Raw genomic sequence first — 26,955 nt, forward strand, 5'->3', positions numbered from 1 at the left:
GTGATATGTTAATACTGAGATTTAGCTAGCTAAATGATGTGTTCATAGCTGGATTTAGTTAAGGCAAGCGATATGTTAATACTGAGGTTTAGCTCGCTCAATGATGTGTTAATACCAGGATTTAGGTTGCGTAAACTGTGTGTTAATACTGAGATTTAGCTCGCCAAATGATGTGTTAATACCAGGATTTAGTTAGGGCAAGCGATGTGTTTATCTTGAGATTTATCGAGGTAAATGACGTGTTAATTCTGAGACTTTGCTAGCCAAATGATGTGTTCATACCAGGATTTAGTTCGGGCAAGCGATGTGTAAATACTGAGATTTAGCTAGCTAAATGATGTGTTAATAGCTGGATTTAGTTAAGGCAAGCGATATGTTAATACTGAGATTTAGCTCGCTCAATGATGTATTAACACCAGGATTTAGTTTGCGTAGACTGTGTGTTAATACTGAGATTTAGCTCGTCAAATGATGTATTAATACCAGGATTTAGTTTGGGCAAGTGATGTGTTTATACTGAGATTTAGCTTGGTAAATGATGTGATAATTCTGAGACTTTGCTAGCCAAATGATGTGTTCATACCAGGATTTTGTTCGGGCAAGCGATGCGTTTATACTGAGATTTAGCTAGCTTAATGATGTGTTAATACCAGGATTTAATTTGGGCCAAATGATGTGCTAATATCCAGATTTAGTCGGGTCAAAGTTGTGTTAATACTGATATTTAGCTCGGCAAACGACGTATTAATGGCCGGATTTATTTTGGGCCAAATGATGTGTTAATACTGATATTTAGCTTGGCAAATTATGTGTATGTAACAATGCCAATGTATTCATATTAATACTGGGGCGGTGGTTAATATACCAAGATTTAGTTCGAGCAAGCCCATCCCCTCCTTTCTGGTTGTTGTGTTATCCCCCTCTCCCACAATCTCTTTTTTGTTTCATTTCTGTTTCATCCCCAGTTTTATTCCCTTCATCTTTTTGTTGTATTTGAGCTTGTCACCAGCTTGCTCACCCCCTGTGTCCTCCTTCCTCTCCACTTGCTCTCATTTTCCCCCATGCCTATTCTTCCTCCGACTCTGCCATTGGTTTGTTTGCCCCCTTTCCACTGTTCTTGTTTTGTATGCTGTGGTCCGTTCTGTTTCAGCTCTTCCATGAATGTCGACTTTGTGTGCAAAAAAGCCAACCAATTTGCTAATACTGGGATTAAGCTAAAGTCACTCTGTTAATACTGGGATTTAGCTCAAGCCAAATGATCCGTTAATACTGGGATTTAGCTAGTCAAACAACATGTTAAATATTAATACGTGGATATAGCGAAAGTGAAGCGATGAGTTAATATCAAGTTGATCCTGGAATTTAGCTATAGTCACAAAAAGTGTAAGTACTGGGATTTAGTGAAATCCTCGCAGGTATTAATACCGGAATTGGTTAGTCAAACCATGTGTTAATAGTTAATAGTGGAATATGCAGGTTAACCGATGTGTGAATCGTGGGTTATAGCTCAGACCAAACGAGTATTAATATTAATATTGTGATCTAGCTCGAGACAAACGATATGTGCTAATCCCACGATGTAGGTAAAGCCAAACATTGTAGTAATATATTAGTACAGGGATTTAGTTATAATATAACGATTTGTAAATACCGGGAGTTATCAAAAGCCAGGTGATATTAAAGTACGAGGATTTAGTTTAAGTCAAATAATAATATTATTACTGTGCTGCGATTTAGTTCGTGAAACGATGTATTAAATACCGGTATTTAGCTAAAGCCAAATTACATATTAATAATGGGATTTAGTTCGGCAAACGATGTGTTGCTACCAGGAACTGGCTAAACTCAAACGATGTGACACCATAACTGAAGTTAATATATTAACGTTGTGACCTAGGTTAATGCAAATGGTGTGTTAATACAGATATTTGGCCAAAGCCAAACGATGCATTAATACTGGGATTTAACTATGGTTAAACGATGTGTTTACACGGGGATGTAGATGTAGCTAAAGTAGTTAACACAAACTTCTATAACACCTTGATTTAGCTAAACCTAAACGAAATGTTAATAACGGCATTTAACCACAGCCAAACATTGTATTACTATTCGTACCTGGGATTAAGATAATCTTAAACGAAATGGTATACCTGGATTTACCTGAAGTTTAACGATGTTGATGCAATACCTTGATATAGGTAAAGCCGAACAATGTGTTAGTACCGGATTTAGCTCAAGTCAAATGATGTGTGAATGATGTATTTCGCTATTTAGTTATCAAATGGTTTAGGGAAAGTCAAACAACGTGCTCGCTCATCCTGGGATTTAGTTCATCCACCGATATCCATTTTGACACTTCTATTAAGTGTGACCTACGTATGTGCTTAGGATGGCGAAGGTTGCAGAAAACGGTTTTGCAGACGTCATATCGACATCTACATCCACTGTGGTGATAAATAGTACCATTGGACCACACACGTATTTACCGAAAGTGTTGTGTCTGTTTCAGGTGGACGAGCACAATAACGTGAGCATCCTTGAACCGTCAGTCATTAAAAAAGGTGAGTGTCGATGACGTGGGCTCCGTAGTGGAAACACCACTACTCGAGGGTGGAAAAGTAGGAACAGCGATTGCCTGTAGCAGCTTCATGGAACTCAATTGATTTGTGACGATGCACGGGGACAATGCTCGGGGATAGAGAGGCGCATTCGGTGCTTCGTCGCGCTCTTCCGTGCACGGCTGGCCTGCTACCAGCGCATGGCACATCCTGATTAATAGTCATTTGGAGCTGATGTAATTATTGGATATTTAAAATCGGGCACCTGGGATATCGCCCGAGGCGACAATGAGCGGGGACATCCGGCGGCCTTATCGTTTGCCTTCTGCGCCGGTTACACGTCGCCCAAAGGCTCGATGAACGGCATGACGTACTCCCCGCAATTCCCTTTCAGGTCCTTCTCCTCGGCAGGATGGGTAGTGCCACTTTCCCTTCATTCTTCCTTTTCAAACCGAACTGCCCTTCGCCAGTTCCTCGCATTCGTGCTAACAAGAGGAAACGACGGCAGTTGCCGACACGCGTCAAACGAGACTTTTGGCGCCGATTATAATGGCCGTTCGGTCTCTCCAGAGCTTATTTGTCACTAATTTTCCTCCGAGGCCCCCACCGGTTATTACAGCGTTCCCTCCATCGATCATCCGTGAAGCGCGAGTTCTTTATTGTCGCCTCGCGTTTGCCCATTGCAAAGCTCGCCCTCAACTTGTTTATCGCCCTAATAAACCCTCGGCCGACGCACAGTGCTGAGCGGACTCCCCATTAAGCTGACACTGGGTTAGGCTTAGCAATGGTCGCCCCGCAGACCCCCCTCCAAATGCAATCAGAGCACATGAACCCCTTCCACAATCTTGTCCAACATGTTAGCGTTACCCCCTGGCATGTTATGCTTGAAAACAGCATGTCTGCCCTTTTTCCTAGTGCATTCTGAAAGCTTTCACTGATCAACTGACCTGTTTATCTGACGTCATATTGTAAGGAATAATTTTTTTTTTTTTTAAATAAAACGGAATTTTTGTGTTGACATAAAAATAAATTTCTGACTTCGAGTAAGATTTTGATTCAGACAGGCATCTGGTAGAGATGTGACCAATCTATCTAAATTGTAAAAGTAGAGATGTTACCAATCTATCTAAATTGTAATAGTAGAGATGTCACCAATCTATCTAAATTGTAATAGTAGAGATGTGACCAATCTATCTAAATTGTAATAGTAGAAATGTGACCAATCTATCTAAATTGTAATAGTGGAGATGTGACCAATCTGTCTAACTTTTAACAGTAGAGATGTGACAAATATATCCAAATTATAATAGTAGAGATGTGACCAATGTATCTAAATTGTAATAGTAGAGATGTGACCAATCTATCTAAATTGTAATCGTAGAGATGTGATCAATCTGTCTAAATTTTAACAGTAGAGATGTGACCAATCTGTCTAAATTGTAATAGTAGAGATGTGACCAATATATCTCAATTATAATAGTAGAGATGTGACCAATATATCTCAATTATAATAGTAGAGATGTGACCAATGTATCTAAATTGTAATAGTAGAGATGTGACCAATCTATGTAAATTGTAATAGTAGAGATGTGACCAATGTATCTAAATTGTAATAGTAGAGATGTGACCAATGTATCTAAATTGTAATAGTAGAGATGTGACCAATGTATCTAAATTGTAATAGTCAAGATGTGACCAATGTATCTAAATTGTAATCGTAGAGATGTGACCAATGTAGCTAAATTGTAATAGTAGAGATGTGACCAATCTATCTAAATTGTAATAGTAGAGATGTGACCAATGTATCTAAATTGTAATAGTAGAGATGTGACCAATATATCTAAATTGTAATAGTCGAGATATGACCAATATATCTAAATTGTAAAAGTAGAGATGTGACCAATATATCTAAATTGTAATCATAGAGATGTGACCAATGTATCTAAATTGTAATAGAAGAGATGTGACCAATGTATCTAAATTGTAACAGTAGAGATGTGACCAATGTATCTAAATTGTAACAGTAGAGATGTGACCAATGTATCTAAATTGTAATAGTAGAGATGTGACCAATGTATCTAAATTGTAATAGTAGAGATGTGACCAATGTATCTAAATTGTAATACTAGAGATGTGACCAGTGTATCTAAATTGTAATAGTAGCGACGTGACCAATGTATCTAAATTGCAACAGCAGAGATGTGACCAATGTATCTAAAATGTAATAGCAGAGATGTGACCAATCTATCTAAATTGTAATAGTAGAGATGTGACCAATCTATCTAAATTGTAATAGTCGAGAAGTGACCAATCTATCTAAATTGTAACAGTAGAGATGTGACCAATCTATCTAAATTGTAATAGTAGAGATGTGACCAATCTATCTAAATTGTAATAGTAGAGATGTGACCAATCTATCTAAATTGTAATAGTAGAGATGTGACCAATCTATCTAAATTGTAATAGGAGAGATGTGACCAATCTATCTAAATTGTAATAGTAGAGATGTGACCAATATATCTAAATTGTAAGAGTAGAGATGTGACCAATGTATCTAAATTGTAATCGTAGAGATGTGACCAATCTATCCAAATTGTAATAGAAGAGATGTGACCAATGTATCTAAATTGTAATACCAGAGATGTGACCAACGTATCTAAATTGGAATAGAAGAGATGTGACCAATGTATCTAAATTGTAACAGTAGAGATGTGACCAATCTTTCTAAATTGTAAAATTAGAGATGTGACCAAGCATCGAAATTGTAATGGTAGAGATGTGACCAATGTATCTAAATTGTAATGGTAGAGATGTGACCAATGTATCTAAAATGTAATAGTGGAGATGTGACCAATGTTTCTAAATTGTTATAGTAGAGATGTGACCAACCTATCTAAATTGTAATAGTAGAGATGTGACCAATGTGTCTAAATTGTAATAGTAGAGATGTGACCAATGTATCTAAATTGTAATAGTAGAGATGTGACCAATGTATCTAAATTGTAATAGTAGAGATGTGACCAACGTATCTAAATTGTAATAGTCGAGATGTGACCAATGTATCTAAATTGTAATAGTAGAGATGTGACCAATGTATCTAAATTGTAAAAGTAGAGATGTGACCAATCTATCTATAATTCCAGCAATCTCTGTGTGTCTGTGTGTCTGTGTGTCTGTGTGTCTGTGTGTCTGTGACCGCTGTTTCTCGACAACCACGGGTCCGATATACTTGAAACTTGCCAGGTATATTGCTGGGGACCCGAGGATGTGCCTTTTCAAGGTTTTAAATTAATCGGACAAGTACTTACCGAGCTATGTCCAAAAAACGCTTCAACCAATCAGAGAGCAGCGAGCTATCACGTGTGCCGAACGTGGCGATCAGACTCTGCCTCGGACGGCACATTTGACAGCGTATTCATTTATTTCACGTTGGAAAACTATGTTGCCGTTAAACTATGTTTTAAAACGAATTCAAACTGCGATTAAATTAAAACGATTCATCGGAACTGCGATTTGCGAACTTCCGGACAGTGACGACTTCACTTCCGGCAGCCAATCACAGAACGCTTTGTTGCGTAGGCGTGGCCGATGTGAGACGAGCGGAGCTGAGCGCGTTACGAGCTGACCGCCATTACGGTTCGTAATTCGTTTTCTTATGCGCATTATTTTTCCCAATTCAGTCAGAGCGAAGGGCGGAAGCGAAGAGCGTTGTTTTTTTTGTTTACGGGCGTACGGGCGGGGTAGAGCGTACGGGTAGCGTTTTTTTTTTTTTTTGGCAAGGAACGGGCACCCACGTACGGGCAATGCCCTAGTGTATCTAAATTGTAATAGCAGAGATGTGACCAATGTATCTCAATTGGAATAGAAGAGATGTGACCAATGTATCTAAATTGTAATAGTAGAGATGTGACCAATCTATCTAAATTGTAATAGTAGAGATGTGACCAATGTATCTAAATTGTGACCAATCAATCTGTGACCAAATGTGACCAATCTGTGACCAATTGTGACCAAAGATGTGACCAATCTATCTAAATTGTAATAGTAGAGATGTGACCAATGTATCTAAATTGTGACCAATCAATCTGTGACCAAATGTGACCAATCTGTGACCAATTGTGACCAAAGATGTGACCAATCTCTCTGAATTGTAATAGCAGAGATGTGACCAATCTATTTAAATTGTAATAGTATAGATGTGACCAATGTATCTAAATTGTAATCGTAGAGATGTGACCAATCTATCTAAATTGTAAAGTACTTTGATTGTAGGAACAGGTGACATCGCACCCGCAAAGTAATCCTGTTTACCTTTTGTGGTGTCGCAATTATTCTAGATGTTTATTTTCATTGTGGCCTGAGATAGTTTCCCTCCATGTTTTCCACCAAACTCAATGCGCTCTGGGCCACAAAACAAGCATCGCCCCTCGGTTTTACACCTCAGCTTTCGGATACAGACTGAGCCAGCTAAACAAGTGACAATTCCTCCTGTGTTGCTTTATCGCAGTTGATTTTGCTCAGAAGAGCGTGTTTTGTGCCAATTAAAATCGGAACAGCAGATGGCCATCTGCTTGCCTCATACATCCTCATCTCGCATTCAAAGACAATTTACATTTGAACGCAAACTCTTCCGTTTCCGGACGATGCCTCCGAGCCGTTCTAAAACTCGAGACGATCCCTCCGAGCCGTTCAAATGTTCGGGCGATCCCTGCGAGCCGTTTTAAGACTCCTGGCGATCCCCCTGGTCCGTAAAAAGGTACAATGTGGGCAGGAATTACAGTTCAGTACTGGAGTTCGTAAGGAAACATTTTTCTTAATGCGCTCGTCGTTTACATCCTTTTTCGTTTCACGTTTCATCGCATGTTCATCATGCGAAAAATAATTTCTTGGCTGCTGACCTAATTTTTCAGTGCAAGAAAGCTTTTAGCAAAGCAATAGTTTTACCAAGTTGACACAACATTCAATGGAATTTGGCAATCTGTGGATATTTAATGGACCATAGTACCATCTGCGCACTCTCGGTACAGACTACGTTGATTATAAGCAGAAACCAAATGACTTGAACTACATTCTCCAATAATTCAAAAGCGTAACACAGTGTTTTTTTTTGTTTTTTTTTAAAGCAACTGATAAAGTTTGGATGCCTTATATGTGCAGTCTCCATTATTTTGATCAAATATCGTTGCATCATCACATATCAGATCATGGCTCACAAATGGTTAAAGTCGCTAATGGAAATAAACCCACGTAGTTCGTCATGTTGCGCCCAATGCTTTATGCCAAATTTTCTCCAATGTGTGTGTCAAAAGAATTCTCATTCCTTCCACAACATAAATCATTCGCTATAGTGCTCCCCCCTCCAAAATTCAGTCCTTTGACCCGCATCGCAGGCCCGCTCCCAGCATCTCTTTCCTCCCATGGTTACGGCTGCGGACCCAGGTTGAGAGCCCGGCTGTGGGGCGAGGCTCAATTTTCCTAGAGCTCGGCACCAAATGTTCGAGCGTGCCTGCACCCCCCTGCCAGGCGCACCTCGCCCAAGGCAAAACGCCGTACCGGCTGCTCCCCTCCTCGGTCGCTGGCAAATTTACTCTGCCCGCGAGCTACGGGGCTCATCAGCAGCGACAATGGCTTTTTCCTTTTCCACCTCAGTCTTTTTGGCGTATTTTTGCACGTACAGACCTTGCGGTGATTTCAGATGGCCACGGTGTGGCCAGATCATCTCCAAGATCATTCGAGCAAAAGCCCTATTCACTCACACAGAGGGAATCTGAATTGGTTTTCTTTAGTGATTAAGAGCTTCCTTAGAATAACACTTCTTTCAACTCCCCTCTCTGGTTGAGCCATGGGCGATCGGGCATCACTTGTAACGATTGCTTTCTGCCGCCGTGTGTGGGGTCGCCTTTACTGCACTTAACTCGCAAAATGTGAATGAATTTGGAGAATTGACAACGAAGAGCCTGCAGCACACTCATACATTCATTTTGAGTAAACGACCGAGTGAGTACATAGCAGGGACACACGCACACATTTTGTGTGGGCTGTGTGAGTTTACGACTGGGGGATGTGCGCATATTTTGGGCAAATAATTGAGTGACGTCTGGACACGCGCACACACTTTGGGTGAAGGTAAGAGTGAGGTCAGGACACAAGCACACACTTTTGGCGAAAAACGGAGTGAGTTCGGGAAATACAGTATACACACACACTTTCGATGAAAGAAGGAGTGAGGTCGGGAAACACGCACACAATTTGGTTGCAGGAAGGAATGAGGTCGGGAAACGTGCACACACTTTGGCCAAAAAACGGAGTGAGGTCGGGAAATGTGCACACACTTTGGGTGAAGATTGCAGGGTGTTTACTACTGGGACATGCGCACACACGTTGGGTAAAAAACGGAGTGAGGTCAAGACAGATACGCGCACTCAATTTGGGTGAAGGAGGGAGTGAGTTTACTGTATATACATGCGCACGCACTTTGGGCGAAACACGGAGTGAGGTTGGGACAGGCGCACACACTTTGGGTGTGGAGATTGGGGTGAGGTTGGACACATGCACACACTTTGGGTGAAGAATGCAGTGAGAACAGGACATGCAAACACACTTTGGGTGTGAATTGGGGTACATGCACACCTTTTGGGTGTGAATTGGGGTACACACACACATTTTGGGTTTGAATTGGGGTACACACACACATTTTGGGTTTGAATTGGGGTACACACACACATTTTGGGTGTGAAGACTGACTGGAGTGAGGTCAGGACATGCGAACGCACTTTGGGTATGGAGATTGGGGTGAGGTTGGACACACGCACACACTTTAGGTGAATAATGCAGTGAGGATGGGACATGCAAAAACACTTTGGGTGTGAATTGGGGTACACGCACACACTTTGGGTGTGAAGATTGGAGTGAGGTTGGACACATACACACACTTTTGGTGTGAATTGGGACACACGCACACACTTTGGGTGTGAATCAGGACACACGCACACACCTTGGGTGAAGAACGGAGTGAGGACGGGATATGCGAACGCACTTTTGGCGTGAATATTGCAGTGTGTTTACTACTGAGACACACGCACGCACACTTTTGGTGAAGATTGGAGTGTGTTTACTACTGGGACACGCGGAGATGCTTTGGGCGAAAAATGGAGTGCGGTCGGGACACTCACCACCCTTTGGGTGAATGAAGAGTGAGTTTACTCTCTGGACACGCACACAAGAAAGGAGTGACACGTAAACGCACTTTGGGTGTGAAGGCTCGAGTGAGGTTGTTACAGACATACACTTTGGGTGAAGGTTGGAGTTAGGTCGGGATACACGCACACATTTTTGGTGAAGGATCGAGCGAGTTTACCACTGAGACACACACACACTTTGATCAGAGTGTGCTCTGTGCCGGACCACACGTGTCGCTCCTCGACAAATAAGCAAGGAAAAGAATTTCATTTACATTGGTGAGAGCAAAACCCTCGATAATAAACACCGTTTCATGCAGCAAAAATATACAGGAGTTGTGAACATCCTGGATAGTTGAATCCACCATGGTTTTTATTAGTAAAAATTGTTGTTTCTTTTCTTCTTTCTGGAAAGCCATAATCTTCTCTCTAATTGTTCGGCTGAATCCGTTTAATCAAACATCAACGAGCCCAGAGAATTATTGTCGTTCTCTGAATACTGATAAAAGAGAATTTTCAGTAATGAAAGGCCACTAATGAATTCAATACGATCGAAGAATGTTTTCTGTTTCACTTGAATCCATTTCTCTGATTCCGCATTAAAATAAATCATTACATGTTCATCCATGACGCTCAACACATGCAGTGAGAACCTGTGTATGTTTATCCCCCTCTACTGTCATTTTACCTACTAATCGATGAGCCAATCAGTCTATCATTGTTATTACTTTTATATTAAAATAAGAGCAGTTCAATGAACGACCTCATAATATATATTTACAGCTTTTTTGGGCATTCGCCTCCTGAGACACAAACAATGCGTCTAATTTATCCCTGTCAGCATCCTCCGCTCCCCTACTCCTTAGCCTGAGATGCCACGTAACCCCTGGACAATGATTCCAATGATTCAAAACTGAAGCTACCATCAAAACTGATAGCTACTCATGAGGAAAGGCTCAGGTCAAAAGCATTGCCTGTTGATAAGCTGAGTCTTGCCTATTCAGGCACCTGGACCCTCACTATATTGAGCACCTGAATCATACCCATGTCCATCACCTGAGCCTTTTACATATTGTCTACGATATTGAGGCTCATGGAAGAATTAGAAAACAGAATAAATCAGAACAGAATAGAACAAAAAGAACAGTGGAAAAGGAGGGGCGACACCACAGCAGGGTAAAGGGACAGTTGGAGGAAGAATGAGGGAGGGGAATGATGACCCATTGAGTGGACAGTGAAGTTGGTTACACAGGCAGGAAAATAGAGGAAGAAGTGAGTGGAGGTGTGAGCAGTGAGGCTGGATTTTGGGAGTTTCACCATGAGGGGGCAGACTACTTACTACCTGAGGAAATCAAGCGGAACAGGGGATTGGAGGGGCAGACGGTGCAAGACCAGAAAGGATGCAGTGGAAGACAGAGAAACCACTCGTTTATCGGTGATGTGACAGTAACAGGCCCAAAGAGTCAACTTCATCGAGGGACATTCCACTGATTTTTAGGGACTTGGTCTCAATATACCATCAACATGTGGGTGTCCAACCTTATCAAAATCTCAAGATATGGCTGTCTCTCATCTTTCGTGTCCGACATTGAGAGCCTCCATCCATTGTTGGGAGAGCAGAAGCGGATTATCTAAGGTTGAGTGGCTGAGACCGAATCAGAACTGGTGGTCTCAGATTAGGCCATTGAGGAAAATGAAGGATTTCATATCAACTGCAATGATGGATTTCACAACCTTGCTGATGATGGGAAGTAAGCTGATACTGGTGAAGTAAGTAAAACTGGTAAATGTTTTCATAAGTGGTACTTAAGTGGATCTGTTTTTGCACCTTGTTTCTGCAATGCCGCGATGTTGGTGACTTCCAAGCAGATGGAAAATGACCGAGGACAAATGATAGGTGAATAGAGCAGAAAGAGGATGTGCATGGGCAGCAGAGCAGGTTTTTAAGGCATGCACACTGATGCTGTTCAAACCTGTCGCAGAATATGAGATGAAGGTGAAGAAACGTTTTCACCTTATCAAGTGAGAAAGACAATGTCCAGGAGCATTTGGGTGTGAGTGAGTAGGTTAGCGAGGGATTGGGTATGCGAGATGTGGAAGCAAACACAGAAATGAAACATTCGGCCTCTCATGAGCAGAGCGACTGTGATGCCATTCAAACTGAGGGAAAGGATGAAGGAGGAGCACACTGCAGAGGTGGCTTTACCTTTTGCAGACATGCACCTTCCTTATTGAGTGTATGAGCCTTGCCTATTGAGCAACCACACTAGTTGGTTGTGATTTTTCCTGTCGAATGTGGATTTTAAAAAGTGGAACCAGTTTTTTGTGGATTTTGAGACATGGATAATCAGTTTCATGCTACCTTGAATACTAGGAAAGAAAACTACCTTTATAGGTATAATAGGTATGGATGAAGCTAACGCAACATAATAATCGTATTGAAATGATGTATAACGATTTTTGTTTTGCAGAGTTTTAGGTGTAATTTATTTATATCAGAATTCATATAAAGAATATGAATAAACAGCATTTTCAGAATTGGATCTAGTTATGGTAAACAAACACATTTTACACCTTATGATGAGAAAGAATACACATCGTCATCGAAGGGAGGACCAACATCGTTGGATTTAGAGTGAAACAAATTTGATTAACTCTGCTGTGAGGTTGAGATCCACAGCAGGAACGTTGCACAAACTTTGGAATGGACAAGGAAGATCAAAATCCAGTAAATATCTATGTTTATGCCCCTTGCTGCTTCCATTCATCCTCGTGATGGAAGCAATTGCTACAAAAATGTATCAACTTAGAGTTAAGAGATTGGTGGTAAAAGAGATCAACCAGCCATCAAGTTCCACATTTCCACCCTAACTACTGCTGGGAGAAGGATAGCAAACTGCCCAGCATGACCCCTGGCCAAGATACTGCTTCGGTGGAACCAAAGCTCTGTAGCACAGAGTATGGTACATCAGTCACTTATTTACTCTCTTGTAAATCTACTTGAAGGACATCACATCATGATGCATTCAATCTGACATTCAAAACCAGGTCAATTTTAGCAATAATCAAACTCGCAGCCCACAATTGCTCAGGCAGGGTCTTGGTTATTGGATAACAGCTCTTTTTTCTTTGATAACAGTTCTCGGTTATTGGATAACAGATCTCAGTTCTTGAATAACAGCTCTCAATTCTTGGATAACAGCTCCCGGTTCTTGGATAACAGCTCCCGGTTCTTGGATAACAGCTCCCGGTTCTTGGATAACAGCTCCCGGTTCTTGGATAACAGCTCCCGGTTCTTGGATAACAGCTCCCGGTTCTTGGATAACAGCTCCCGGTTCTTGGATAACAGCTCCCGGTTCTTGGATAACAGCTCCCGGTTCTTGGATAACAGCTCCCGGTTCTTGGATAACAGCTCCCGGTTGTTGGATAACAGCTCCCGGTTGTTGGATAACAGCTCCCGGTTGTTGGATAACAGCTCCCGGTTGTTGGATAACAGCTCCCGGTTGTTGGATAACAGCTCCCGGTTGTTGGATAACAGCTCCCGGTTGTTGGATAACAGCTCCCGGTTCTTGAATAACAGCTCTCGATTCTTGGATAACAGCTCTCGATTATTGGATAACAGCTCTCGGTTATTTGATAACAGCTCTCGGTTCTTGGATAACAGCTCTCGGTTATTTGATAACAGCTCTCGGTTCTTGGATAACACCTCTCGGTTCTTGGATAACAGCTCTAGGTTCTTGGATAACAGCTCTCGGTTATTCCATAACAGCTCTTGGTTCTCGGATAACAGCTCTTTGTTATTGGATAACAGCTCTCAGTTCTTGGATAACAGCTCTTGGTTATTGCATATCAGTTCTTGGATCTTGGGTAACAACTCTTGGATCTTGGCTAACAGCTCTTGGTTATTGGATAACAGCTCATGGTTATTGGATAACAGCTCTTGGATGTTGGGTAACAGCTGTTGGAACTTGGATAACAGCTCTTGGTTATTGGATAACTGCTCTTGAATCTTGGATAACAGCTGTCGGTTATTGCATAACCGCTCTTGGTCATTTGATAACAGCTTGTCGTTCTTGGATAACAGCTCTCGGTTATTGCATAACAGCTCTTGGTTATTGGATAACAGCTCTTGGTTCTTGGATAACTGTTCTTGGATCTTGGGTAACAGCTATTGGATTTTGGGTAACAGCGCTTGAATCTTGGATAACATATCTTCGTATCTTCAATAATAGCTCTTTCATCTTAGATAACAGCTGTTGACTCTCTACAGGAGTGATTTCACAATGCTGGCAGAAAAGCTTCTCAGCACACACTATTGTCCCTGCTGGCATTTCATGCCACACTGATGTAATGATGCTTTCGCAGGCTTTAAGTGTTGTGGTAAGTCTCATTTATGAGGATCGTTTATGCAGCTTCTTATCACAAACTAATCTATGATGTCTTGAAATGCCAATAAGAACTAAGTAAGTTGCTGTCGTTCAATGCTGAGGAAGACATTGGTGTCTTAAACTAAAGAGGGGTGGGAGTGTCAAGACCGATGAATGCATATCCGTTGGTGTGAGTAGAGTGCTATTCTGCTGGAGATACAGTATGTCTACCACAGCCACACTGGAAAACTGGTTATTGTTACTCTGGTGGCTGTGCCTCATTACCGCCTGTGCTAGCAAGTTTTGCTTGGACTCAGCATTCTTTGTACCTTTGTAAACTGCATGGGGCCAAGCTGATCTGCACTTCGTTGTTTCCTCCCTACTCTCAACCTGGGTGATAGTTGTGACCTAAAGAGAGCTCTCGTAAAACACTACCTTTGGGGTGTGATAGTCATCCAGTATCACGGTGTTCCACCCACTTCAGTTGTCCTCTCAGTAAAAAAATAGTCTCTACACTTTACATGTTAGTACTTTGCCAAACCTCTGCATGTCACATGGTCATACCATTTACTATCAAGAATTGAGTGAAGATGGCAGAGTTGGACATTTGTTAACTTGTGTATGTGCCTTCTGTTGAGGGTGTAGGTATCAGGTGAGTAGAGGAGACAGGGCAGCACAACTCTACATACTTTGCATTTTGTGGAGATTTTAATACCACATTGAGACTATAGCCTCTTCTTTTGATCGCTAAAATCATCTGCTGCAGAGGGAATTCTAGTTATTGTCACATCATGTGAGTGCCACATGAGTCTTGTAGATCATTCCTCTTTGTGATGACATGATCGAGGAAGTGCCAGAATTTTGAGTACTTGTGTTGCTAAGAATAGAACCACCTGTCAGGAACATCATATCAGAATTAGCGAGACTAAATTCCTTGCACAAAAAGAGTATCAATTCCCCATTCGAATTACACTTCTCTCGACCAACTTTCCCAAGAACTCTGCTCCATATTGTGTGGTCACTCCTACTCTGGCATTGAAATCTCTGAGAATGATGATTTTTGTCTGTGGGAGGGATGTAGCTTAAGACTTGGTTTAAACTCTTCGTAGAAGTGCTGCTTCACTTCATCCTTATTCGGTAGAGTTGGTGTATTGGCAGTGACTATTGTTGCAAAGGTATTTTTTATCAAGGTAGCCATAAGCCGATCTACATCTTTAGGAAGCCGCAAGCGCTTATTAGCTAATGAGTTTGAGATGGAAAAAACAACTCCTGCTTCTCTGCATTTGTGTTTGTGCTGATTAGAAGAACCTGTGAGAGCTAATCTGATTTATTTTAAGGCAGCTATATTTATTACTATCTAATCAGCGCTCTGATAACAATGGCTGAATGTCTCGCTGAAAGATTATTTATGGCATCTAGTAGAGTTCTGACATTCCATGACACGGAAGTAATTTGTTTCCTTTTATTTGCTTTGACCACACTACAACAGAATCCCACCGATAATGGGCAACCAGCCAGGAACATGATGGGAAAGCTGTTTACCCCGCCCTTTTATTGGGGTTTCCTGGAAGTCCTGGAGCAGGCAGTGCGCTACCGAAAGAGGGCTGCCTCCTCACTGTGGAAGGACCTTACAATCCTTACCCAATCAAATTACCCTCTCAAAATGTATGGCTTGCTGCGCACATCCAGACCTTTGTCTATTGACTTCCAGCTGCTCAAGTTTGCCAACTGCCATTAATCCAGTGCCAAAGACTTTTATACTCCAACACCAACTCAATTCCAAAAAATCCTCTTCTCCTATCTACTCCTCCACTGAGATCTTCCTTCCTCCATCTCAAATCCTCTTAGCCACTAACTGCTTGTGCTAGAGGTTTTAAGTGATTGCTGACATCATACAGGGCAGCAATACTCCCTTGGTTCCTTTATCCTAAATGCAACGGCCAGCAGGTGCCCAATAGTTTGAGAATACAGAAACAGCTCCACAATGTCTTTAGCAGATTAGCGTTCAACTGAAAGAACCACCTTTAGAGGCCATTTTTCCCCGCAGAGCGGGGGTTGGCCTTTTTCGGGCACCTTGGTCCTCTTTTTGAAGCAATGTTTTATGGCCAGATGCCCTTCCTGCCGCCAACCCTGTTAGTCACCTCTTGCGACACACAGGGAATTACCAGTGAACTGGTACTCAATTTGCCGACCTCAGAAGGATGACAGGCTGAGTCAACCCCCCTGGCATTAATTCAGCGATTGACCGGGATTCAAACCCAGGATCCTAGGATGCCAAGCCAGCACCCTAACCGCTAGGCCAACACCGGGCAAAATGAATGAATGATCGTTTTAAGGCCATTTTCCCCGCTATAGCGAGGGTTAGCCTTGCGGGCCCCATGACAATCATGGTTCCCTGTTTGAGGCAATGTTTTTATGGCCGGATGCCATTCCTGACGCTAACCCTTGGTCGCCTCTTACGATGCGCAGGGATACGGTGTACTTATTCTAAACCGGGGTACACACCGGGATCATTCATCCCAGCAAGCTGGTACTCAATTTGCCGACCTCGGAAGGATGACAGGCTGAGTCAACCCCCCTGGTGTTAAATTAGCGATCGACCGGGATTCGAACCCAGGATCCTAGGATCCCAAGCCAGCACCCTAACCGCTAAGCCAACACCAGGCAAAAAAAACCAAAAACGTTTCCCTCCATTAACATCTTCAGTACTTGTTCATCTGTCAGTAAATGGTACAGTCGTGGCCAAACATATTGGCACCCTTGCACATTTTTCAAATAATGCACCATTTCTTCCAGAAAATTGTTCAAATAAAAAAATATTTTTGGTATCCACATTCCACATATGTATTTCTATAGTTTGCAGTGGAACAAAACAAAAAAGCTGAAAAAATTACTAAATCTTAGCTTATTCCACACAGAAATCCTAAAATGGCCTGGATAATATTATTGGCACCTTTCAGAAATTGATAGAAATAATTAGATTTCAAGCAGGTGATTCTCCTTTACCTTGGAATTGAACTCACCTGTGGTGAGTTGCAAGTGCCTGCAATATAAAAATCACTCATTCAACCAGTTTGAATAAAGAAAAGGAGTCATTCTGCTGTTTTGTGTCACTGTGTGTCCCACAATGAGCATGGAGAAAAGAAAGAAAACCAGAGAAGTGTCTGAGGAGGTCAGACACAAGATGGTAGCCAAGCATGGACAATCTCAAGGTTTCAAGTCTATCTTCAGAGACCTTGATGTTCCTATGTCCACTGTACGCAATGTTATCAGGAAGTTTAAGGCCCATGGCACTGTAGCCAACCTCCCTGGATGTGGCCGCAAGAGAAAACTTGATCTAAGATTGCAGCGAAGGATTGTTCGAATGGTGGAGAAAGCACCTCGATCAACTGCCAAACAGATTCAAACTGACCTTCAGACACAAGATACGACAGTTTTAGCTCACACCATCCGTCGCCAACTCTATGAAAAGGGGTCCTATGGAGGACCCCACTGCTGAGAGGGAGAGACAAAAGAAAGCCCGAATGGAGTTTGCCAAAACACACCTGACAAGTCAAAATCCTTCTGGGAGAATGTCCTATGGACAGATGAGACCAAATTAGAGCTTTTTGTAAAGCACATCATCTCTATGTTTGCAGTAAACAAAATGAAGCCTTCAAAGAAAATAACATCTTCCCTACAGTCAAACATGGAGGAGTTTCAGTGATGTTTTGTGGTTGCTGTGCTGCCTCGGGCACTGGGTGCCTTGAATGTGTGCATGACATCATGAAATCAGGAGATTACCAAGGCATTTTGGAGCGCAATGTTGAACCCAGTGTGAGAAAGCTGGGTATCCGTCGAAGGTCATGGGTCTTGAAGCAGGACAATGACCACAAACACACTTCAAAAAAGCACCCAAGAATGGTTCAAGACAAAACACTGGACTGTTCTGAAGTGGCCAGCAATGAGTCCAGATCTAAATCCAATTGAACACCTGTGGGGAGATCTGAAAACAGCAGTTGGGGAGAAGGTACCCTTCAAAATTGGGAGAACTGGAGCAGGTTGCACAAGAAGAGTGGGACAAACTGCCAGTAGAGAGGTGAAGGAAGCTCATTCATGGCTATAGGATGCGCTTGACTGCAGTTATTTTGTCCAAAGGCCGTGCTACCAAATATTAAGTTTAGGGTGTCAATAATTTTGTCAATGCAATTTATTTTTATTTTCTGATTTTAAAAGATATATTAAGTTCTGGATCAAAAACAAAGGTTCTGTAATATTAACAGTGAAATAAAGAATTGTGGAGACCAAATACTTTTTTCAATTTCAACTTATTTTTAGAGAAAATTGTAAGTTAGAAAAAAGTGCAAGGGTGCTTTTATTTTTGGCCACGACTGTACCTCCACCACTGCTTCCTGGTGAAGAGGTGTTTAGTTAGAGTCCTCTCTTCAAGGTAGATTGCCAATTATTTGGAGCCCCACCCACCTGACGCCATACATCTTGGTTCCTCCACCTCACGACGGAGGTTAATGGGGTTAGCCATGAGAACGGGTGGACAGGACATGGTTGTAAGAGGTTGTAGATCCAGGGAGGTCTAATCATCCCTCTTTTTCACGAATAAATTGACTAGGACCCACGCAGTGAACCAGGTGAGAGAAGCCTCACAATGAAATGTGAACTGTAATCAAAATAAAGGATTCTCACTGCACTGGACATTACTTGTCTGTTACTTCTGAACTCTCAATAAAACTTAATTTGTGCGTGAGTATAATAAAAGGACTACGGTGAATCTGCTTCTTATTTCAAAATAAAATAGTTCTTATGTAAGACCCTTTCACAGTAAGAAAACTCCATTTATAGATTGTGTTTATGGGTGATGATATAATCTGTCATCAAATAAAAATAAAGGCAGATAGTTGGCATGTTGAGATGGGAGATGGGGGATGATGGCAACCACAATTGATATAGGAGGATTGTGTGAAGAGGGACATCAGTAAGGTGGGGTGGTTGGAGAGTGGAGAGATTTGGTGAGGACAGAGGGTAGTGGAGGAGTATCGTGGTCAAGGCAGGGCAGGAGCTTGATACCATTGGACCTCACCCCTCATAAAGGGAAGAGGAGGAAAAGAAGTTGGCATGTAATCTGGAAAGTTCAAGGGTTCAATTTATCGACAACGGATACAATGTGACATCACATATTTCTATAAATGCTGCAAATGTTATTCTCTTGATTTTTCATGAGAAATTTTTCATTAGAAATGTCCATAGAAATGCACTTATGGGGACCTTGGCGACCCGTACGATGTTCTGGGGCCTGCACCCTGCAGAAGAGATGCTTGATGAGAGGATGAGAAAACTGTGTGATGTTGCTTGCACTGGGTCTGCTGAATCTGAAGACACTCTGCACTATGATAAACTGATTTACACATCTGATTGTTCAACTTAATGAATCACCATGTTTTCTCAGCATTTCACGTGTACCATGTAACATGCTCAGCTGCTCACCTTTCTGCATGAATATTGCTGTGAAATGCTCAACCTCATGGTTTCTTCATCAATGTGCAGCGCTCGACTCAACCAGGCCTCGCCTAAAATTTCTGGTTCGTGTGTTGCAGCGTCCCTACACTCGGTCCGACACTTTGGATTGGGATCGGGTTCGGGTGGAATGGCCCCAGGGAAAGACGGCCTCATCGGGGGCATCGTCAATCCAAACGAGGTGTTTTGCTCGGTTCCTGGACGCCTTTCGCTGCTTAGCTCCACTTCCAAGTACAAGGTGACCGTTGGGGAGGTGCAGAGACGTCTCTCCCCACCTGAGTGCCTCAATGCTTCGCTTCTTGGTGGCGTCCTACGAAGGTCAGTAGATACAATGGAAACAGAATCTTTAAAATGTGGTCACAGCCTATCACTACCACCATGATTGTGATGCTATGACGACATATAATATAGTGTTGAGGGAAATCTAAATGGTGCCAAGAGTGAGCAAATGTGTTGGAATTTTGACCCTTCAAATACATTTTTGTTTGAAATGAAAACAACATTAATCTTAACACAAATGCCTCATCTGGGACATTCTTAAATTAACCCTGCTATCTATTTCCTTGGTCATCTGCTAGAAGAGGTTCAGTCTCTTGAATTTCTAGGCCTCACCATCAGCCATGACCTCTCCAGGGCCGACTAGACAGCAAAAATTGGCTTCCAAATCCAGCCGCAGATGGGGCATCCTCTGTAGCTCCAAGTCTTTCCACGGAAAATCTAAGCTACTCAGTCTACAAGGACTTTGTATGTAGCTTATTGGAGTACTGGTGTCCGCTCTGGGCTGGGTGAGCGAGCATTACATCCGTCTCTCTTGGATTCTGTAATATCTAAAGCTCTCATTTTTATTAGACTCCGAAGCACAAGGTCTGTTTCTGTCACATCGCAGGCAGGTCAGTGGTCTCTCTGTTTTTTTTACATTCTATTCCCCAACATTGCTTTTTCTGCCCTCTCCCCCCGACCTTCCCCAGTCTCTTCATGACGCATGCGCTCTTCCAGTAGCACCTTTCTGGTTAAACTTCCCAAATCTAGGCACCTCGACTCATTTATTGCTCACATCTCCCATCTATAGACTATCCTTCCAGAGGCTGGTATGTCTCATTCTTCCCTCCAGGACTTCATTCATTCATTGCACCATCATCTATTATCATCCCAAGTTCTGATTCATGATCTTTATCACCCCCATTGACCTTTCGTTAATCAACCATTTTACTTGCTCGTTTCAGTGTTTTCTTTCCTCCTTTTCCTGTTCGTTCATGCCCTTGATGTTTGTCTCACTGTCAGTTATGCCTTCCTCTTCCATGAGCCTCACTCCTGTAAAGAAAATAATAAATGCGATAATCATGTTTATATCATCATGAATACTTATAGTTGATTGGGCTAAGTGACGGGTGACCATAACATACTCTTCAAGAGGTGAGGACTCTGTTTTGTCACCCTCTGAATAAAGTATCATTAACCAGGTTCGACTATCACTACATAAATAAAATTTATCATTAGTGGCTATTTATTACATATGCAAATATAGGAGAAAGTTTCCCTCCCACTCACCCCTCCTCCCCACGCATGCACCAGTCCGAACCAATCAACATCCAGAACTAATCACCAGCCCATGTGCACATAATAAATACGAATATTTCCTTCATTAACGATTCTCCAGTCTTTCCTGAACGATTAGCTCTGAGTCTTTCAATGCAAATCGCTTCACAATCAGCAAGGCTCAACTATTAAAATGCTGATTATGTCCATCAATGAGATTTAATGAAATATGAATTGCTTTATTTAAATCATTGAAATCAAAAATGTTTATTCCTAGCCACTTAAATCTCTGCAATACAAAACTCAATGTTCGAGTATGAGTTTTTAAACATTGCATTTTTTCTGACTATAATAACTGTTTTTTTAAGAATTAATCAAATCAAGGATGGGATTTGTAAGTGGCATATCTGTCTTTTCCTTCCACAATATTATTGATCCTGCACTAGGCTTCTTACCATTACAACAGAGGTAAGTAACTGCTAGTAACCCAACTATCTTTATGCTAACATATAACGCTGGGGTTCTTAACCTGGGGTATCCATTCCCCTTGGGGGTATGGGGACCAAAATCTGGGGGTATGGGACTCGTAATAAATAATAATAATAAATTGTAATAAAATCAATGGCCCATTTTCTGGGTAATAAGTTACCAATTTTCATCCAAAAAATAGGCAATTAAAGTAAAAACACCCCTCAGAATGCAACACAGAGCACCTAGAAATCAAAAAAATTCTAGGGGGGCATCTCCCCAGTCCCCCCTAGCTATGCGCACCTTCGGTGTGCCTTGGTCAGTCAACAGTCTGGCAAAGGAGGTATGGGGACATCGTGGGCAATCCGTTGGGGGTCTTGACAAGGAAAAATGTTAAGAACCCCTGATTTATAACGTATTTTAGAATCCGCAAACGGGCCGCCCCACCAATTCGCGGATCACTCTCCACTGCTCTGTGGGATCCACTGCAGGGGGCTGGGCCACACCAGTTTGCGGATCACTCTCCACTGCTTGTGGGATCCACGGCAGGGGCTGGGCCCCACCAGTTTGCGGATCACACTCCACTGCTTTGTGGGATCCACGGCAGGGGCTGGTCACTGCCAGTTTGTGGGTTATTCGGCACGGCTCAGCGGGATCCACGGCTGGAGCCAAGTCTTGCCAGTTTGTGGGTCGCTCTCCACTGCTCTGTGAGATCTGCGGCAGGGCCCAGGCCCTGCTAGTTTTCTGGTCTCTCTCTCTCTACTACTATGTGGGATACACAGCCGGAGCCAGCCTCACAAATTTGTGGGTCACAACTCTACTGCTTTGAAGGATCTGTTGCCGGGGTTGGCTTGTGAGTCAAATTGTGTGGCTCTATCGGATCCATGACCAGAACCAGACCTCACCAGTTTACGGGTATATTTCCAGTGCTCTGTGGGATCTGCGACTAGTGCCCGCCACTTTTCAGGTCATTTGGCAAGGCTCTGTGGGATCCACAGCTGAAGCTCAACCTAGGCAGTTAGTGGGTCACTCTCCAATGCAATGTATGAATGTGGTGTTTTGGGTCGTTTTGCAAGTATTTCTCAATCGGTAAAAAAAATTCTGTTTTAATTTTTTTTACCAAACATACCATACCGTGCAGAGAGTGATACCCACGTGCTGTACATGCTGGTAATGACTCAACATTTACATTTACTTTTGCAGGTTTGTTCCAGTAATATAACAAACGGGTGTACAAATAAAATAAAGAGGATTGCTCAACTGAATATCCAAAACAAATTTTGAAAATGATTGCCAACAAGTACGGATACATTCAAAGTACACCGCCCCCATGCCAAATAAATAAATAACATTCTCCAGCGCACGGCTTTGCCGAGGCGCTTTGAGCGCCTGGCGATGCCACCATGCAGCACATAGAGACAGTATTGGGAGGGGCAGGTGTACAATAAATTGATTAACTGCGTAATCAAAATAAATAAATACTAATTGAAAAATAATTAATTTCTTAGTCATTTGGCTAATAGCATACCTAAACCACCAGTTTCATCCGAAGCTGCAACTTTTTGAAAATTAATTAAATAAGTAATTAATTGAAATAATTAAATTAATTGATTAATCAATACATAATTAATCTATTAATTGTTTAATCAATACATAAAAAATATTCTTTATAGCCACATCACTTGGTCACTGTCATGTCCAAATATAAGCCTGGTGTTCACTTAGCGGTTAGGGTGCTGGTTTGGGATCCTCGGATCCTGAATTTGAATCCCGGTTGATCATTGAATTAACGCCGGGTGGGTTGACTCAGCCTGTCATCCTTCCGAGGTCGACAAATTGAGTACCAGCTCACTGGTAATTGGGACACTGCATCAGCGGCACAAACACGCTTCCAGAGAAATGATGCAATTAGCAGCCACAGGCTGCATACGAAACAATACAACATGTCCAAATATCAGCTTCCTAACTCAAAAGGTGCCTGAGATATTGCCCAGATGAGAAAGAAAATAAACAAGCATTCTGAGTATTGCGCTGCAATACATATCCCCTACCGGCATTGGGTAGCACTGGCATAGAAGCATAACTTTGTCAAAAATGATCGAAACGTCGTGAAGTTCGAACTTGATCTGTAACTTATAATGAGGAAACCATGTACCATGTTTGAAATCATTAGTATTAAGAGTTTAGAAAAAAAGTCCAGAAAACTGTTCTTTGCGTAACGGACTGACAGACGGAGGGATGGAGTGCAAACCTATAGTCCCCTCCGGTGTACACCGGTAGGGGATTAATAAGTGATTAATAATGAAAATAAATAAATAATCGTAAAATAATTAAATTAATCAATTGGGTAATAGCATACCTGAACCACCACCATTTCATCCATATTTGTAACTTTAAAAAAATTAAGTAGTTAATGAAATAGTTAATCGATTAATTGATTAATCAATAAATCAAACATACCCTTTATGGCCAAATCACTTGGTTGTTGTCATGTCCAAATATTAGCTTCCTTGCACAAAAGGTGCCTGACATATTGCCCAGATGAGAAAGAAAATAAAGAAGTACTTAATTAATCGATAATAATTAAGCAACCTGGTGTTGGCTTAGCGGTTAGGGTGCCGTCTTGGGATCCTAGGATCCTGGGTTCGAATCCCGATCGATCGCTGAATTAACGCCAGGGGGGTTGACTCACTGACTCAGCCTGTCATCCTTCCAAGGTCAGCAAATTGAGTACCAGCTTGCTGGGATGAATGATCACGGTGTGTACCCCGATTTAGAATAGGTACACCGTATCCCTGCGCATCGTAAGAGGCAACCAAGGGTTGGCGTCAGGAAGGGCATCCGGCCATAAAAACATTGCCTCAAACAGGGAACCATGATTGTGATGGGGCCCGCAAGGCTAACCCCCGCTCCAGCGGGGAAAATGGCCTTAAAACGATCATTCATTCATTCATTCAATTAAGTAATTACCAATTAATTGATTAATATAAAAAAATTTAATACTGCTTTTGTCAAAGCACTTACTCAATATTGTGCCCAAATTTCAGCCTCCTCGCTCAAAGGATGGCTGAGACATCGCCTGGACAAACAAACAAACACGAAAGAAAACAAACAAGCATGAAAGAAAACAAACAAACAAACATGAAAGAAAACAATCAAACAAGCAAAGAAACAAACAAGAAACCAGAGTGAAAACAGAGTACTTTTCAACGCACGTCATAGCCGGGCCCCCTTTAGTGCCCGGTGATGACGTCATGCAGCGCCTGAAGATGCAATAGTAAAGGAGCATGTACTGTACAATATAGCTGCTTCAAAACTAACTTTTTTGTCATTCCAAGGACTTAAACAAAACTCTTCAGACATATCTTATTATAATAGAGCGAACGTATATGGTTATGTATGTTTATATGTGACCAAAACGTCTTCTTCTTCAAATAAAATTAACACCGAAAACACAGTCCGTGAACTCTTAATTACGTTTAGACTGCTGAGACCCCTCAGACACTTGATGACCCTTTAAGTCCCCCTAGACCCTTAAGACCACCAAGACCCCTGAAGACCCAAAATACCCTTAAAGATCCAGAAGACCCAAAATGCCCCTGTAAAGACCCCAAAGACCCAAAATACCCTTAGAGGCCCAGAGGCTCCAAAAGACCCTGAAGACCCAAATGGCCCCGAATACCCAAAATACCCTGAAGACCCAAAACACCCAAAATACCCCGAAGACTCAAAATACCCCAAAGACACAAAACGCCCCGAAGACCCAAAACACCCCGAAGACCCAAAACACCCCGAATACCCAAAAGACCCGAAATACCAAAAAGGCCACGAAGACCCAAAACACCCCGAAGACCCATAAACACCCCAAAGACCCAAAATACCCTGAAGACCCAAAAGACCCCGAAGACCCAAAAGACCCCGATGACCCAAAACACCCCAAAGACCCAAAATACCCCGAAGACCCAAAATACCCCAAAGAGAAAACGCCCCGAAGACCCAAAACACCCTGAAGACCCAAAACACCCCGAATACCCAAAAGACCCAAAAGACCATGAAGACCCAAAACACCCTGAAGACCCCAAAGACCCATAAACACCCAGAGACCCAAAATACCCCAAAGACCCAGAATACCCAAAAGACCCTGAAGCCCCAAAATACCCTGAAGACCCAAAATACCCCGAAGACCCAAAACACCATGAAAGACCCAAAGATTCCTAAAGACTCAGAGGAACCAAAAGACCCTTAAGACTCAAAAGCCCCTGAAGACCCAAAATACCTTGAAGACCCCAAGACTTTGAAAGACCCCAAAGACACAAAACACACCAAAGACCCAAAATACCCTTAAAGGCCCAGAGGATCCAAAGGACCCTGAAGACCGTAGACCACCAAAGACCCAAAACACCCCAAAGACCCAGAAGACCCCAAAGACCTTGAAAGACCCTGAAGACCCAGAAGACCCAAAATACCCCGAAGACCCAAAAGACCCAGATGACCCAAAACACCATGAAGACCCAAAATACCCAGAACACGCCAAAGACCCAAAATACCCTTAAAGGCCCAGAGGATCCAAAAGACCCTGAAGATCGAAATGCCCCTGATGACCCAAAACACCATGAAGACCCAAAAGACCCTGAAGATCCAAAAGACACCAAATTGGTCAAAGATGCCTATCCCTCTGAAACTGCGCGTGGTGAGGTGCGCGGAGCGCACCGAATCACGCAAATATACACAATATCATTCCAACCTCAACAAAGCTGACTCCTAACATTTGTCTCCCTGGCCTGCAGAGCCAAGTCAAAAAACGGAGGCCGTTCATTGAGGGACAGACTGGACAAGATTGGCCTCAACCTGCCAGCTGGGCGGCGTAAAGCAGCCAACGTCACACTACTTACGTCGCTGGTGGAAGGTGAGTTAACAAGCAAGCTTACCTGTCTGCGTTATTCCCTTGATTGTATCTTGACAACGTACGTCACAGTGTCGTGGTTGGTATACATGATTAATAGTTACTATGTACCACTGCCTAAAAGGCATGATTATATAATAGTAATATGAAGCAGCTATTTACATGAGTTATTGCAATAATGAGATAGAGTCTTGAAGTTTGTGGTTGTGTTCTTCAAATCCAAACCTATTGTCCCCAGAAAGATTAGGTTCGTCATATTCGGTTTGATAATGTGTGTTGCCCCCAACTGCTTCGCGATCACTATGTTAGGTTTGGTAGATTTGTCTGGTACATGTGGAATCAACTATAATTTTCAATCACATACTACCTATAATCAATTGTTTTCTAAACCACAGCTGTGTTTTGTTAGCATCTATTTCGGAATGGTGTGCTTTATT

The 26,955-nt window shown here is 42.3% G+C and overlaps 2 protein-coding genes across 2 annotated transcripts in view; both read left to right on the top strand.

Annotated features, from left to right (window-relative positions):
* Positions 1–26,955, top strand: part of LOC144888663 (uncharacterized) — an 864,061-nt gene that overhangs the window by 283,735 nt on the left and 553,371 nt on the right. The gene's annotated exons all lie outside the window — the stretch shown is intronic.
* Positions 1–26,955, top strand: part of LOC137413566 (transcription factor AP-2-beta-like) — a 116,344-nt gene that overhangs the window by 18,166 nt on the left and 71,223 nt on the right. The window contains exons 3-5 of the mRNA XM_068098998.2: positions 2,510–2,561; positions 19,692–19,929; positions 26,403–26,521. Of these exons, the coding sequence (XP_067955099.1) occupies positions 2,510–2,561; positions 19,692–19,929; positions 26,403–26,521 (409 nt within the window). The remainder of the gene's footprint in view (positions 1–2,509; positions 2,562–19,691; positions 19,930–26,402; positions 26,522–26,955) is intronic.

The sequence above is a fragment of the Myxine glutinosa genome, chromosome 13 (assembly GCF_964187855.1).
Source record: "Myxine glutinosa chromosome 13, kmMyxGlut1.1, whole genome shotgun sequence".
NCBI classification, from domain to species: Eukaryota; Metazoa; Chordata; class Myxini; order Myxiniformes; family Myxinidae; genus Myxine; species Myxine glutinosa.